The 14,965-nt window shown below is 44.1% G+C and overlaps 1 protein-coding gene across 4 annotated transcripts in view; it reads left to right on the plus strand.

Annotated features, from left to right (window-relative positions):
• LNX1 (ligand of numb-protein X 1) overlaps nt 1–14,965 on the plus strand; it is a 200,365-nt gene that overhangs the window by 155,944 nt on the left and 29,456 nt on the right. For all 4 annotated transcript variants that reach the window (XM_060148166.1, XM_060148163.1, XM_060148164.1 and 1 more), the window contains exons 5-6: nt 3,161–3,363; nt 6,320–6,691. In XM_060148166.1, the coding sequence (XP_060004149.1) occupies nt 3,161–3,363; nt 6,320–6,691 (575 nt within the window). The remainder of the gene's footprint in view (nt 1–3,160; nt 3,364–6,319; nt 6,692–14,965) is intronic.

The raw sequence follows: 14,965 nt of genomic DNA on the forward strand, positions 1-14,965 counted from the left end.
ACCGGGGCATGAACCCGTGTCCCCTGCATGGGCAGGCGGACTCTCAACCACTGCGCCACCAGGGAAGCCCTGGAAGACTTTTTGATGATGGCCATTCTGACAGGTGTGAGGTGATTAGCGATGTTGAGCATCTTTTCATGTGCCTGTTGGCCATATCTGTACATCCTCTTTGGAAAAAATGCCTTTTCATGATCTCTGCCCGTTTTTTACTCAGGTTGTTTGTTTTTTTGATATTGAGTTGTATGAGCTGTTTATATAGGTAAGCTCTGTACTTTTATATAAAGATTATAAAATCCAGCTCCTGGTTCCAAGAAGTTCATTCAAGACAAAAAATAAAATACCAGAAAGAGTGAGATATAAATAAACAAAAATGACAGCTGTCAAGAGAGGCGCGCCTCTTCCCAGTGGGACGGTGTAATCCGTGTTTAAGGAGTGGTTATGACCTGGATGGGCATCCCCATCTCGACTGTGTGTTGGAAAGTAGTGGGAGACGAGGTTAAGGCCAGATTAGAAGGGTTCTGGATGCCATTTAGGAGTCTTGACTTGGGGCAGTGAACACACCTGGAAGCTTTTGCATAGAGTTATAGCAGGATGGAAGCTGCGTTTCAGGAAGATGAAGATGGCATCTGTGTTATGTGTGCAGGGGCTTCAAGTAGGAGAGAATGGATTTCCTCAGGTGCTCCAGGAAGCTATTACTCCACAGTGGGGTGAGGTATTATGACTCAGTGAGGCTGGTACAGGATTTGTGAGGCAACAAAGCTTTTAAAAAGGGCCTTAGGATCTCATTGCTTCAGTAAGTAACCCGCAGTTAGTATGGTGAACGCCCATGGTTTTATCCATCCTTTTCATATCAGTAAAGAGACTGGCTTCACTACTTAGCTGTGTGACCTGGCCAGGTTACTTGACTTCTCTGAGCTTTAGTATTTCATCATCCAAAAAAACAGGGGTGATAATAATCTAGTTCAAAGGGTTGCTGTGAGGACTAAACAAACAACAAAGTGTCATGCAACTTGCTTAGCTCAATGGCCAGCATATAATAAACACTTGGTAAATGATACTATATCCTTTAGTCCTTAAGTAAGGACACAATATTGAAAAACTTTCTTTTCAGACCAGCACTAGTTTGGCAGTTTAAAAATTACTGTAACTCTCAAAGGGAAGGTCACTAGGGTCTCATTATTGTAGCTCTAATTAACATTTCCAAGTGTGACTGGGTATGTCCTTTCAGACTATCAACATCCTTGATCGGTTAGATTTGGGAGCATGGTTTTTGTAAATCTGTTGGGAAAAAGAGTAGAAAGGGAGAGGGAGGAGAGAGAGAAAACCAGCAGCTTTGATGATAATTTCCAAATCTTTCTTTGCTCAAAATGATTTTTTTTTAAGAACTTCCATTTCCTTGTCACCAGACCTGTTCCAACAAATACTTGTGGATAGAGCCTACTTAAGGTAATCAAGATAGTTTAAACGTTAATTGAACTCGGTCACCCAAGCTCTGTTAGCACCAGGAGCTGACAGATGAAGGCTGCTGCCCACAGCCTTACAGCAAAGCCCAATTGCTTACATTAAATTAACTCCCAGTGGGGGGTAAAGACCCACATTTACAACGTCTCCAGCTTCCTCTGGCAGCTAAATTGCTTTGTGTATCATGTTCTGCAATACTTAGAAATAATTTTAATTCTTGCTGTATTGTTCCTAGAGAGTTGAGTACTCATTCATGAACTCATAGTTCATTAGGGAAAATGCATTAAGGTCATGGGTTTTGAAAGTAGTCAGAAAGAGTGTTTTATGTAGAACCAGGCCTGCAGTTTTGATCTTTCCCGATGACATAATTAAGGGAGAATCATAGGGCAGAGGCAGCTGTCAGCAGCTACAGGAGACAAAAGCATCAGTGCTCTCAACATCCTAACTCGAGCCTCAAGCAACTGGGGAGGAGCTGCAGCTCCCGTCAAACTAGGTGTTACGCGGCCGGCATTTCCTGGTGTCCCCCCTGTAGGCTTCTATTCCAGCCGAGGTGGAGGGCAGCGCCAGTCGTTGCTGCTGGCTGTGGGTCTGTAGACCAAGTCCCCTGTGGACCCGTTGCCGGCTGTGGACCCCTGGCTTCAGGGGACTCTGAGGAAGGTGACAGGAGCTGTCATCAGGAGCCCCGGGTTCTGACCTGGCTCTGAGGACCACCACCTAACTGCCACCTCCAGCCAGTCGTGCCACTTCTCCTCTCCGAGCTCACGCATCCTCCCTTGTGAAACAAAGGTCTGACTGTCACTGTCAAACTACACAGCCTGAGAAGCAATTCTGTGTGTGGGCCCAGCAGGGCGGGGGACCCGTGACAGATTTCAAGGGGAAAGAGTCCTCAGTGAAAAGGTGAAGTTTGGAAACACCAGCCTGCGTCTCTGAACCTCCTTTTGGCTCTGAATCCAGCCATACAAGCGGATCAGGGACGAACCTCTGGATGCCACCAGCTGGGCCTGGGCCTCTTTCCTTGATCGTGAATTAGGCCATTTGACTTCCCTTTACTGACAACAGGGTAGAGAGGACTGATTCACTAAGCCTGAAAAGCAGGTCCTCCCAGGAGGAGATCTTCAAAATGATCAAAAAGAGCAAAACAGGCTTGTTCTGTTTTGCCCCTTGATTAGTAAGTGATCAAACTGCAGCCCTTTGCATAATGACTGTTCGTTCATTCCTCTTCATTCAGTAAACATAGGCTGAAGTCTCCTGTGTACAGAGATCTGTGCACAGACAGAACTACAAAACAGCCAGAAATTATGTCCTCAAGGATCTTAGAGTCCAGTGGTGGGTATAAGAAATGGGCATGAATAATAATAGTAATAATAATAATAATAGAAGGCTCGGTGCCATGAGAAATAAAGCTTTATGGGAAATGGGAAGTTTAGAGAGAGCAGGGGGAAAGGGATCAGGGTAGAGTTTAATTGGAAGGGATCATTTCATGCAGGCCTTGAAGGAAAAGTTGGGTTTAGGCCTAGAATGGAAAACATTCCAGGCAGAGAAACTTATGTTGGCACAGAGGCAGGAAGATGGAAAACATGTACAAGGAACAATGAATAGTTTAGCTTGGCTGGAACCAAAGTTTGGCAAGAAAAGGAGTGGTTGGAAATGTCCGTTGGGGGGGGGTGTCTTAAATAAACATTGTCTCTGTCCATTTTAGTCTTTCCAAGGTTGTATCACCTGATTCCATATGGTGAAATTACCAGAGTCAAGATCAACCGAGCGGATCCCAATGAAAACCTCTCCATCAGGCTCGTGGGAGGCAATGAAACCCCGCTGGTCCACATCATTATCCAGCACATTTATCGTGATGGGGTGATTGCCAGAGACGGCCGGCTACTGCCAGGAGACATCATCCTAAAGGTAGAGACCACGGCTGTGGAGCCATGAAGAGGGTCTTAGCAAAAGTCACTTCAGAGCAAATCATTGGGTGGGTGGGTGGGTGGATGGATGGATAGATGGATGGATGGATGGATGGACGGACGGACGGACGGACGGGTGGACGGACGCATGGGTAAAGCACTAACGTAAATGTGGAGCCGTCACTTTCCATAGTTCTTATGTTGATATGGCTCTTCATACAAGATTTGTAATCTGAGATAGGTCCCTAACCCTTCTGTTTTTCTTGTATTTTTTTTTTTTTTTTTTTTTTTGGCCCTGCCACACAGCATGTGGGATCTTAGTTCCCCGACCAGGTGCCCCCTGCAGGGGCAGTGTGGAGTCCTAACCACTGGACCACCAGGGAATTTCCATTCTTGTTCTTTTGATCTCTTTCTCTCTCTATAAATACTGTCTCTGTATCATGTATCTTTTTTTTTTTTTTTTTTTTTTTTTTGCGGTACGCGGGCCTCTCACTGTTATGGCCTCTCCCGCTGCAGAGCACAGGCTCCAGATGCGTAGGCTCAGCGGCCATGGCTCACGGGCCCAGCCGCTCCACGGCACGTGGGATCCTCCCGGACCAGGGCACGAACCCGCGTCCCCTGCATCGGCAGGCAGACTCTCAACCACTGCGCCACCAGGGAAGACCCTCTGTATCATTTTGTCTCTGTGTTCCCCTCCTTCCTCTGCCTTCTGCTATCTTCCCCCTCCCTTTTCTCTACCTCTGCGTTCTTCTCTCTTCCTTTTCCTCCTCCCTCCTCTCTCTTCCTCTCTCACCCTTTCCTCCCACTTTAAGTAGCACTAACATAAAACAATATAAAACCGAAGCCTGTATCTTCTTAAATTGTTTTTAGAGCAGATAAATGGAACATTTTATATTTTACTTAATCACTTACATTCACACACCCCTCTAAAGTAAATTTCCTATAGCTTAATGGCCCTTCACACACACACACACACACACACACACACACACACACACACACACATCCCTAAGCTATTCTGCCAACCCACAGACATTCCAGGGGAGACGGGTGGTGGAAGAGAACACGTTGGGCATTACTGTCCTCTGAGGCTTGACTGAGGGGGGAAGGATGCTAGGGAGGAATTTTCAGAAGAAGAGAAAGGATAAAGGAAGAGTTGTTTATCAGACAGAAGTCCAACATGTGCCAAAAGTGATAAGAAAAAATCCCTGCCTTGGTCATATATTTCCTGTCTGATACTCAGATGACAGTTTCATCCCATCCCTTCTGGGTTGCTGAGGGGCCAGCTCCTGATACATCATGCGCTGGTTCTCTGGCAAAGAAATTCTTATTGTTTGGAATAAGAGGAGAAAGGACTTAAAGCAGTTATTGTAGAAACACTGATGTTCTCACTGGCCTCCGAGGTGGAGTACGAGGCAGGGCCCGTCAACCTCAAGGGACGGTCAGCCGTGCAATCAGCGACACTCTGCATGACTTCCTCCCAGTTCTGCGGAAACTATGCTGCCTGGAACGGTTGCATAAGGAAAACCTTTTTGATTCTTGTGACCTTCAACTGGCACTTGCAAGCAAAAGAGGTGCCAGGAGTATTTAGCAGGTGACCCTGACTTTCTTTTGGCCTCGGTGTGATGGAGAAAACCAGACCCGGGATAAGGTGTCAGAGCAGAGCCGGGTCTTTGAGCCCACCTGTGCTTGGACAGAGGTGATGAGCCTTGTCCGAGCACGAGGCAGCCTCCGTCCATCCCTGAAGATGCAACAGAGGACTAACGATGGCACGCTGCAGGCAGGCCCATGAAATCTCATTCCAAGATTCTTCTAACTGTTGGCTGCAAGTACAGGAAATCTTACCAAACCATAGAAATTCAAGAAGGTTGTTTCTCTTCTGTGAGGCCTCCTTCCTTAAGCACAGAGTGTAGTGCTGCTGTGAAATTATTTTCTTCCCAGGCAGTGACCAGCACTGAGATCTGAAGCCTTCAGGCTGGGCCTGCCTAGAGTAATTAAAACCAGAAAGCCCCATGCAGCATCAGCCCTGAAGATCATTAGCGAGGCACAAATGAGTGGGCCAAGCTGGAGGACATTTAAGCAGCCTAATAACGTGATCCAGCCTTTCAATAAAAGAGCCGAGAAGCTTCCATTCACATCCGTTTGTTTGAAACTGTAGAGATTTTTTTTCTCTCCTTTGCTGAGAACATGGGCAAAAGACCTTGTAGGTGAACACCTGGAGACTTGACACACACACACACACACTCACACGCTTGCCAACACTCAAATATTTTCATGTACACACACATTCCCTCCCTCCCTCCCTCCCTCCCTCCCTCCCTCCCTCCCTCCCTCCCTCCCTCCCTCCCTCTCTCCACACACACACACACACACACACACACACACACACACACACACACACACACACACACACACACACACACACACACACACACACACACACACACACACACAGTAGTGGGGCCTGGAAGTTCCAGTACAGGTGATCCAGGGAGAAAAATTCATCTGGAGATGTTTGGAAAGAAAATGCCAACTCAGTTTGATTTGAACAGCAGTTTAATGTAATCATTAATCAGAAATTTTCTTTTCTTCTTTTGCCTTTTCCCACTTTTTCTTTCTTTTCCTCCCCCCCTTCAGCTGAAAAATAAGTTTAGTAAGCAACAGAAAGGAGGGTTAGGACTATATAAATAAATTCACGGGCCTGTGTAAGGACAAGACTGAAGAAAGATGGTGTCTGCTGAGAGAGAGTTGAAAAGGTGTGCGGCTAATACTCAAGGAAACCGGGTTACAGGTTCTGTTGGAAGATGGGGGTATTTGGACAGAGAAGAAGGTGATAGAGCAGAGTGGTCCTTCAGGAAGGGCCCCAGTGAGTCTGTGGGCTGGGCCTTTGGGGCAGGTTTGTGGCCGGTGGCGTGGACGGCTCGGTCGCTGCAGATTCTGAGGTCCCCTTGCCCTAGGTCAACGGGATGGACATCGGCAACGTACGGCACAACTATGCCCTGCACCTCCTGAGGCAGCCCTGCCAGGTGCTGTGGCTGACGGTGCTGCGGGAGCAGAAGTTCCGGAGCAGGACTGATGGGCAGCCCCTGGACACCTACGGGCCCCGGGATGACAGTTTCCACGTGATCCTCAACAAAAGCAGCCCGGAGGAGCAGCTTGGAATAAAACTGGTGCGCAAGGTGGACGAGCCTGGGGTGTTTATTTCCAGCGTTCTGGATGGTGGCGTGGCAGACCGACACGGTCAGCTGGAGGAGAACGATCGTGTGTTAGCCATCAATGGACACGACCTTCGGTACGGCAGCCCGGAAAGTGCAGCTCATCTGATTCAGGTGGGTCACGGGTCATTACAAGATCCCAGTCAGCAGTTGCCAGCATGATTAGGAACACTTGTCACCCTGACCCACCTACCCTGTTACTACCCCGTGTGACATACAGTGCCTCCCTTTCGAGGAGCTGAGGGTGGAGGGCCAGGGAGGAATATTACTCCAGCAAATGGTGTGTCTTGGGGTCATGGCCATTCCGTTGGTGTTGCCAGTCATCCAGTCTTGACTGCAGGGAAACACATTGGGCGAGGTGTTGCAACCCCACCAGGTTAAGATCACTCAAGGTCAGCGGGGTTGTGTCATCCCTGTACCTAGCATGATAGTCATAGACTCAGGGCTCACTTAGATGTGTTCTGGACACTTCCAAGGCATCTGGTTGTACCAACTCCTGTAAGAAGCTGTGCCATGTGCCCTCCAGGGATCCTGTGGACAAGAAACCACTGTAGGATTGGCTAAGGCTGAGCCCTGTCTCCATGGCTGAGTCCGGCCCCCTTCGAAAGCCCGAGGGAACTCAAATATGAACCTAAGGAAGTCCCCCTATAGGAGAGGCATACAAATTATCATTAGTCAGGCAAATAGAGCTCATGATAGCCTGACATTAATTCAAACTAATTCACTCTCCTGACAGACGCGATGTTACCAAGCCCCAGCATGCATCCTGTTGACTTTGGCTGGGTCACCATGAGTTTTTCTTGTTGTTGTTGTTGTTGTTTTTCATTGAACTATAGTTGATTTACAATGTTGTGTTTCAGGTATACAGCAAAGTGATTCAGTTTTACATATATATGTATAATTTATTCTTTTTCAGATTCTTTTTCCTTATAGGTTATTACAAAATATTGAGTGTAGTTCCCTGTGCTATACAGTAGGTCCTTGTTGGTTATATATTTTATATATAGTAGTGTGTATATGTCAATCCCAAACTCCTAATTTATCCCTCTCCCACCTTCCCCTTTGGTAACCGTAAGTTTCTTTTCTATGTTTGTGGATCTATTTCTGTTTTGTAAATAGGTTTATTTGTATCTTTTTGTTTTAGATTTCACATATAAGCGATATCATGATATTTGTCTTTCTCCGTCTGACTTACTTCACTTAGTATGATAATCTCTAGATCCATCCACATTGCTGCAAATGACTTTTTTTTCATTTTTTTATGGCTGAGTAATATTCCATTGTATATATGTGCCACCTCTTCTTTATCCATTCCTGTGTCGATGGACATTTAGGTTGCTTCCATGTCTTGGCTATTGTAAACAGTGCTGCAATGAATATTGGGGTGCATGTATCTTTCTGAATTATAGTTCTCTCCAGATATATGCCCAGGAGTGGGATTGTAGGATCATATGGCAACTCTGTTTAGTTTAAGAAACCTCCACACTCTTCTCCATAGTGGCTTTACCAATTTTCATTTCCACTAACAGTATATATAGGAGGGTTCCCTTTTCTCCACACATTTATTATTTATTTGTAGACTTTTATTATTTGTAGACTTTTTGATGATGGCCATTCTGACTGATGTGAGGTGATACCTCATTGTAGTTTTGATTTGCATTTCTCTAATGATTAGTGAGGTTGAACATGTTTTCATGTTCCTGTTGGCCATCTGTATGTCTTCTTTGGAGAAATGTCTATTTAGATCTTCTGCCTATTTTTTGATTGGGTTATTTATTTTTCATCGTGAGTTTTTCTAATGTTCTCTGAGCTTCCAGCTTTATTCCTAGAGAGACAGGCTTTGTTCTGGGCTCTTGTATTCTAACCCTTTAATCCACTTCATTTAGCCAAAATGTATTAAGTTTTTGCTGCTTGCCTAGCCCTGGATTAGGTGCAGAGAACAGGGAGATGATGACCTCTTAGGCTGGTCTCCCAAAGGAGTCCACAGTCTAGTAGAGGAGGTGGACTTTTTCTAAATGACTGCCATGTGGTGTGACAGTGTGTAATGGTGAAATTAAGTAGTGCTGGTGTAGACAAAGAAGAGTGTTTTTGTTTGTTTGTTTTGTTTTGTTTTGTTTTGTTTTTTACTGAGATGGGGTCTAGAAATTCTTCACAGAGGAGGAAAATCTTGAACTGGGATTTTGATGGATCAGCAGAAGTTCTCTAGGTGCATGAGGCAGGGAGGGTCATTCTAAGGAGACACAACACAAAAGAATGTTTCCCCAAAAGCCAGTTAGAGAAATGGTTAACATCTGGAGAGTGGTATACATTTTAAAAGCAGCAATAGATAAGGCAAGAGTAGTAGGCAAGGGCCAGATCATGTAGAGTTTTACAGGCCATGATAAGGAGCTCAGACCTTACCCCCAAGGCCATGCGGTGTCATTGGAAGGGTTTAAGAAAGGAAATGACATGACTTTCTAGCAAGATCTCTCTAGAGGCAGTGGAGAGCCGATAGGAGAGGGGCAAGACCAGAGGCCTTGTCTTAAGATGCGTTTGCAGTTATCCGGCACATCACGTCAGCTTCCACTTAGTGACTGAAGTATTAATTCTTCAAGTATATACAGAGTCAGCAGCAGTAGCTGACTGGTCCTTGTACCAAGTTCCATGGAGGATGACATTCAGAAGACAGAGCCTACTCTCAAGGACTTGATCATCTCAGTACAAACAAATCTCCCTACCCTTGGGTTCCAGTCATGGAGCTCTTCCAGGTGTCAGCAACTCTTTTCACTGTCGTATGTGTGGTATCTTATCCCTCTCTTTTGAGGAGAACCAAGCAGCGGATGAAATTATTGCCATTTTAAAGGTGGAAAGCCTGAGGCAGAGGGTGCAAGGGGACTTACCCTGCTTCCTCCATCCACCAGGACAGGAAGTACATGTGGTGCTTTGGTCCCCAAGCTGGGACTTTTGATGGTGCCCCAGTTCCAAGGTGATTCTTAACCTGATGGCCGTCCATCTGCCCTGTGGGGCCTGAGGTCACGCCCTGTGGAGCCGGGGGAGCACAAAACCAGAGTTACAAGAGACATTTCCCTTCTGCACTTTATGCCGTCTATTCCCAAGTTCACATGCCCAGCTCCAACTTCTTTGAACACCACACTTGCATAGACAGCTGCCTGCTTGGCATCTCCATGTGGCTGTCTAAAAGGCATCTCAAATTTAATGTCCAAAAGTGAACCCTTGACTTCTCCCCGCTCCACCCCTTTCCAAACCTGCTCTTCCCCTCAGTCTTTCCTCACCTCTAGAAATGGCACCGCCATTTTCTCAGTTACTTGGACCAGAAAGAATCGTTACTCTTCTGCATCCCCAGCCTACAATTCATCTCTCACCAACTCCATGGCTTGGATCAGCCAGGCCACCATTATCTTTGGTCTAGGCCACTGCAAGAACCTCTTAACTGGTCTCCTTGCTTCCATATTCCATGCTCCTCACCTCTCTCTCGACTCAGCAGTTAGAATGACCACTTTACAGAGTCAATTCCACCATGTCACTTTCTTGCCCTCAGCTCTCTGATGCTTCCCAAGGCACTCAGATTAAAATTCCAAATCCTTACGGTGGCCTGCAAAGCCATGCTAATCTGGTCTTTAGTTGTCTCTGCAACCTCATCTTAAGCAGATGGGGGAGAATTTCTGGTATTCTCCCCCTTGTTTAACCATGCTCAGTCACACTGCCTTCTTGCTATTCCTCAAATATTTTTAAGAACTTTCTCAACTCAAGGCTGGTGTTCTTGCTGTCCCTCTGATCAAAAGACTCTTACAAATGTCTATAGAACTCCTACACTTCACTCAGGTCTCTCCTCAAATGTCACCTCCTCAGAGACACCTTCGCTGACAATCCCACTTAAAGTGGCATCTCCCACCCTCAATTCTGTATCCCCTAATCTTCTTGATCTTCTTTTTTTGGCCATGCCACATGGCTTGTGAGATCTTAGTTCCCCAACCAGGGATCGAACCCATGCCCGCTGCATTGGAAGCGCTAAGTCTTAACCACTGGACCACCAGGGAAGTCCCTAATCTTCTTTATCTTCTACCAACAAATTATTGTATTATTACCTGCCAATCTAGCATAGTATAGTACAGTAGAGTATTATGTCTCAAGCACTTAGAGAGATGCCTGGCAGTAATAGGCACTCAATAAATATTTGAATGAATAAGTTTAGTCAAATTATAAAAATGTATAATTATATATAATTCACACATTAATCCCATCTCATAGGGATATTTTTTGTCAAACCATTTACTGAAGAACAAGCACCGAATCCACTTTTACATTATTTGTCCCCAAGGTAGAACTCTACTTGTTGTCGCCTTGAATTTGCTCAGTTATTATTGGTTGAGCACCTTCTAAGTGCCAAGAGGTGTGTAGTACGACGGTGAACAAGACTGACACAGTCCTGGCCTCTTGGAGCTTGGAATACATTCCCACCTCTCCTCAAATACAATTAAGTCAGCACTGAGCAGGTGGTGTAGCCTGTATGTGCCAATGGGTGAGAACAGGATATAGACAATGTTTTTGAAAATATTAATCCATGGAAAAGGAAAAGCCCTTGGTTTTTTCTTTGTGAAGAAACTGCACTCTAAGCATGATTTTCTTCTCCTTAAAAAGCAGACTCTTAGGTGATCATCAGGTTTTTTTTCCGTTACACTTGTCAACTCCCTCTGCAGGTCAGTCAGTGCAGCTCACATTCTGAAGATGATCTGCCAGCTATCCTTCCCAGTAGGCGAAAGAAAAACTCCCTTACTCACGTCACTTGGAAAACTCTTGATTACATGTGACATTCTACTTTTGTAGATTAGTAACAGAACAGGAAACTATTTTTTCCCTGAGAAAGTTAATTTATGAAATAAAATCTTGCCTAACAGTGGAATTTCCTAAACGATTCTTCTGCTTACCAAACAAAGCCAGTGTGCTTTATAGGCAGAGGAAGAGGAGGGAGAAAAAAAAAAAAAACAAGCTTGGGCAAAACTAGTTGGAAAAGAAATGGAAAAGGTAGAATGCTGGACAAACTCAGTTAAGCGATCTCAAGCATGAATTTTATTTATGAGATACTCGTAACACACACCAAGCTGGGGCGATTAAACTAAGTGCCCTTCAAAAGCTGAGACTCAAATTTCCAACCAATCCGTGGTTGCATTGGCCTTGTGTGTCCACTGCATGAATCATATTTGCCTTACAAAGAAATTCCCAAACAACATGTCCTTTTGGTCATGTTTTCTCCCACAGTCCCACACATTCTGCCTTTTTCTACATTATTTCAGGGAAAAGTTATTACAGAGAAGCCACAACTGTCTTAACTTTGACCAGCTTTACATATGTGGAGCCCTAACCTTGGCTCACTCAGCGGCAGCCCTAAGGGCCAGGCTCCAGAGTTAGACAGATGGAGAGTTGCACTCCTCTCAGAGACAAACGCGATGGAGACAGAAGCTTCAATGATGGGGCAATTGCCTTATTTAGCAACTTAGTACAACTTTATATTTCTCCCTTGTCAATTTAAGCTTTTTGACTAAAATCTCTCTGCGAGAGTTGTTGAACTGTCTGGTGTCATACCTAAAATAATAGAACAAAGATATATGGGCCAAAGGTTTGAGACCCTAGAGGGGAAAAAGACATTTCAACATCCCAAACCTGGGAGGTTCCACATGTATCTACGCAATATTCAATAGGAGAATGATCTCTGCTGAGAGTTATGCCTGTTTTGAGATGCTCTCATCTACCTGCAGTTATGGGTCCGTGAATTCATATTTAGGAGTTCAAATATATACAGTTAATAAATGAAGAAAGCAATGATGGATTTCAAATTTGAGTATCTCTTTTTGTGCCTTTTTTTCTTAGCCAGCTTCCCAGACTTGATGCAGAAGTTGAAATAATTCAAAGCCATTCGCAGAGGTTGTGATACAATGGTTTTTCGTTAATACTGGCCTGTGTGATTTTTTTTTCCCCTCACATGAATTAATATTTAAATGAGAAGTTACTTCACCAAAGAACAATTGACAAGCAGCTTCTTCAGACTTTTTAAAAGAATGTGATAGGCCTTTAGACAGAGCCAGAAATTAAATAATGGACTACTCCATTGCCTACATTTGTTCTAAATACGTGATTCCAGCTCATGAGTTCTGGGGCAGAACTTTTGTCCCCTGGAGCCAGTAAGAATGGCCAAGAAATAAGACCTGACAGTTCTGTGTGTATGTGTGTGTTTTCTAATAGACTAGCACAGCTAATATAAAATCAAATCCCTATCTAAACAAATTTTCTTAATGCAGTATGGTAGTAAATTTAATGCACGTAAGACTAAACAGTTTTTTTTAATTTTAAAAACATTCTCTTGAGCTGAATTCTTAGAGTCCAAATGATTTTTATATAGGGCTCCAAATTCCATGCATTCATGATTAAAGCATGACTTGCAAAACTGTTCAGCCTTTCGACTCAGAATTTTATGAGTGAATCTCCTGCCCAGCTACACTCCAAATATTAGGAGATCTTGAAACTTCACTACCCTTCTCCAGCTCTCACATTCCCCTACATGATTTTGTTCTGTTTTTACCATGGAACAGAATCAGAGTAACTTCCAGATACCATAAAAGAAATGGTGTTTGAGCACTTAGGTCATTCTGCTTACTCAGGAATTAATTTCTTATTTTGAGCTTGTCACTGACATCTGTATGACCCTGTATAAGTCAGACTGTCATCGTTAATTTCTTAGCACTTATAAGATATGCTTCTGGGAACATAAAGATGTACCTGGAGCTAAAGTCTAGTGGGAAAAATAGATCAGATTGCTGTCTCAAATCTTCTACCCTTGTCAAATCCTAAGGTCCTATTCAGCACTTTTCCTCAAACCCTCCTTAATTTCCCTTTTCCTTTGTCAGATTCTGGTCACCCTTAACTCACTAAAGTAGCTGCTGCCTCTGCAGAGAAGATACAATTCTTCTCAGAATGTGCCAGGCTCTCTGTATGCCAGGTGCTAAAGTCTCGGTGGTGAGCAAGTCAACGCACACCAGATTTGCTTTCACTAAGCTCATCTTATAGGGACTAGCAACAAACAGCACACCATCAGCTCACCCTAGAGCTGTAATTCTGGAGCCCTAACTTATTGCTTAGTGAGACTTTTTTTTTTTAACTTTTTTATTCAAGTATAGTTGATTTACAACGTTGTATTAATTTCTGCTGTACAGCAAAGTGATTTAGTTATACATATATGTATTTTTTCATATTCTCTTCCATTATGGTTTATCACAAGATAATGAATGTAGTTCCCTGTGCTATACAGTAGAACCTTGTTGTTTATCCATTCTATATATAATAGTTTCCATCTGCTAATCCCAAACTCCCCCGTACCCCCTCCCCCTTGGCAGCCACAGGTCTGTTTTCTGTGTCTGTGAGTCTGTTTCTGTTTTGTAGATAAGTTTATTTGTGTCATATTTTTGATTCCACATATAAGTGATATCATGTGATATTTGTCTTTCTGTGTCTGACTTCACTTAGTATGATAATCTCTAGGTCCATCCATGTTGCTGCAAATGGCATTATTTATTTCATTCTTTTTTATGGCTGAATAATATTCCATTGTATATATATATACCACGTCTTGTTTATCCATTCATCTGTCGATGGACCCTTAGGTTGCTTCCATGTCTTGGCTATTGTGAATAGTGCTGCTATGAACATAGGGGTGCATGTATCTTTCTGAATTACAGATTTGTCTGGATATATGCCCAGGAGTGGGATTACTGGATCATATGGTAATTCTATTTTTAGTTTTTTGTGGAACCTCCATACTGTTTTCCACAGTGGCTGCACCAACTTACATTCCCACCAACAGTGCAGGAGGATTTCCTTTTAGTGAGAGAGATTTCTGTTTCTCAAATGTTCTCTTGCTCACTGGCAGGACCGTTAGGCAAGGGTTTTGTTTCTGTACCTCATTGTGCAGTATGTTGCCATGTCAACAGGAATGGCTGACAACTTTGTTATTTTTCTAGCATATCAGTGGGTAACCCTGTTCAGATGCCTCCTGTTGTCTGTATTGCCAGGTAGGGTCCGTGTGCCACATGTGATCTCAGAGCCAGGTTGCACTGCTGTGATGTGTTTCACAGCAGCGTCTTGGGAGCTTCCCTGTCATCTTTCAGTTATGCAGTAATAATGAAGACAGACATCTATGGAGTTCTTGGCTCCATAGAACATAGAGACAATCCCTGTGCACAAGTGAAATGGCAAAATGGGAACTCCATCAGTGAGGTCCCAGGTGCAGCTGGTCCATCCAAAAAAAGTCCCTGCTCTGATGGTCAGACCAGGATTTGTCTTCTAGGTCCAAATCTCATACGCACACCCAACTCAGCTTTTTTACAGCAAGTCATCAAG

Source organism: Lagenorhynchus albirostris, chromosome 4, assembly GCF_949774975.1.
Source record: "Lagenorhynchus albirostris chromosome 4, mLagAlb1.1, whole genome shotgun sequence".
In the NCBI taxonomy this organism is placed as follows: domain Eukaryota; kingdom Metazoa; phylum Chordata; class Mammalia; order Artiodactyla; family Delphinidae; genus Lagenorhynchus; species Lagenorhynchus albirostris.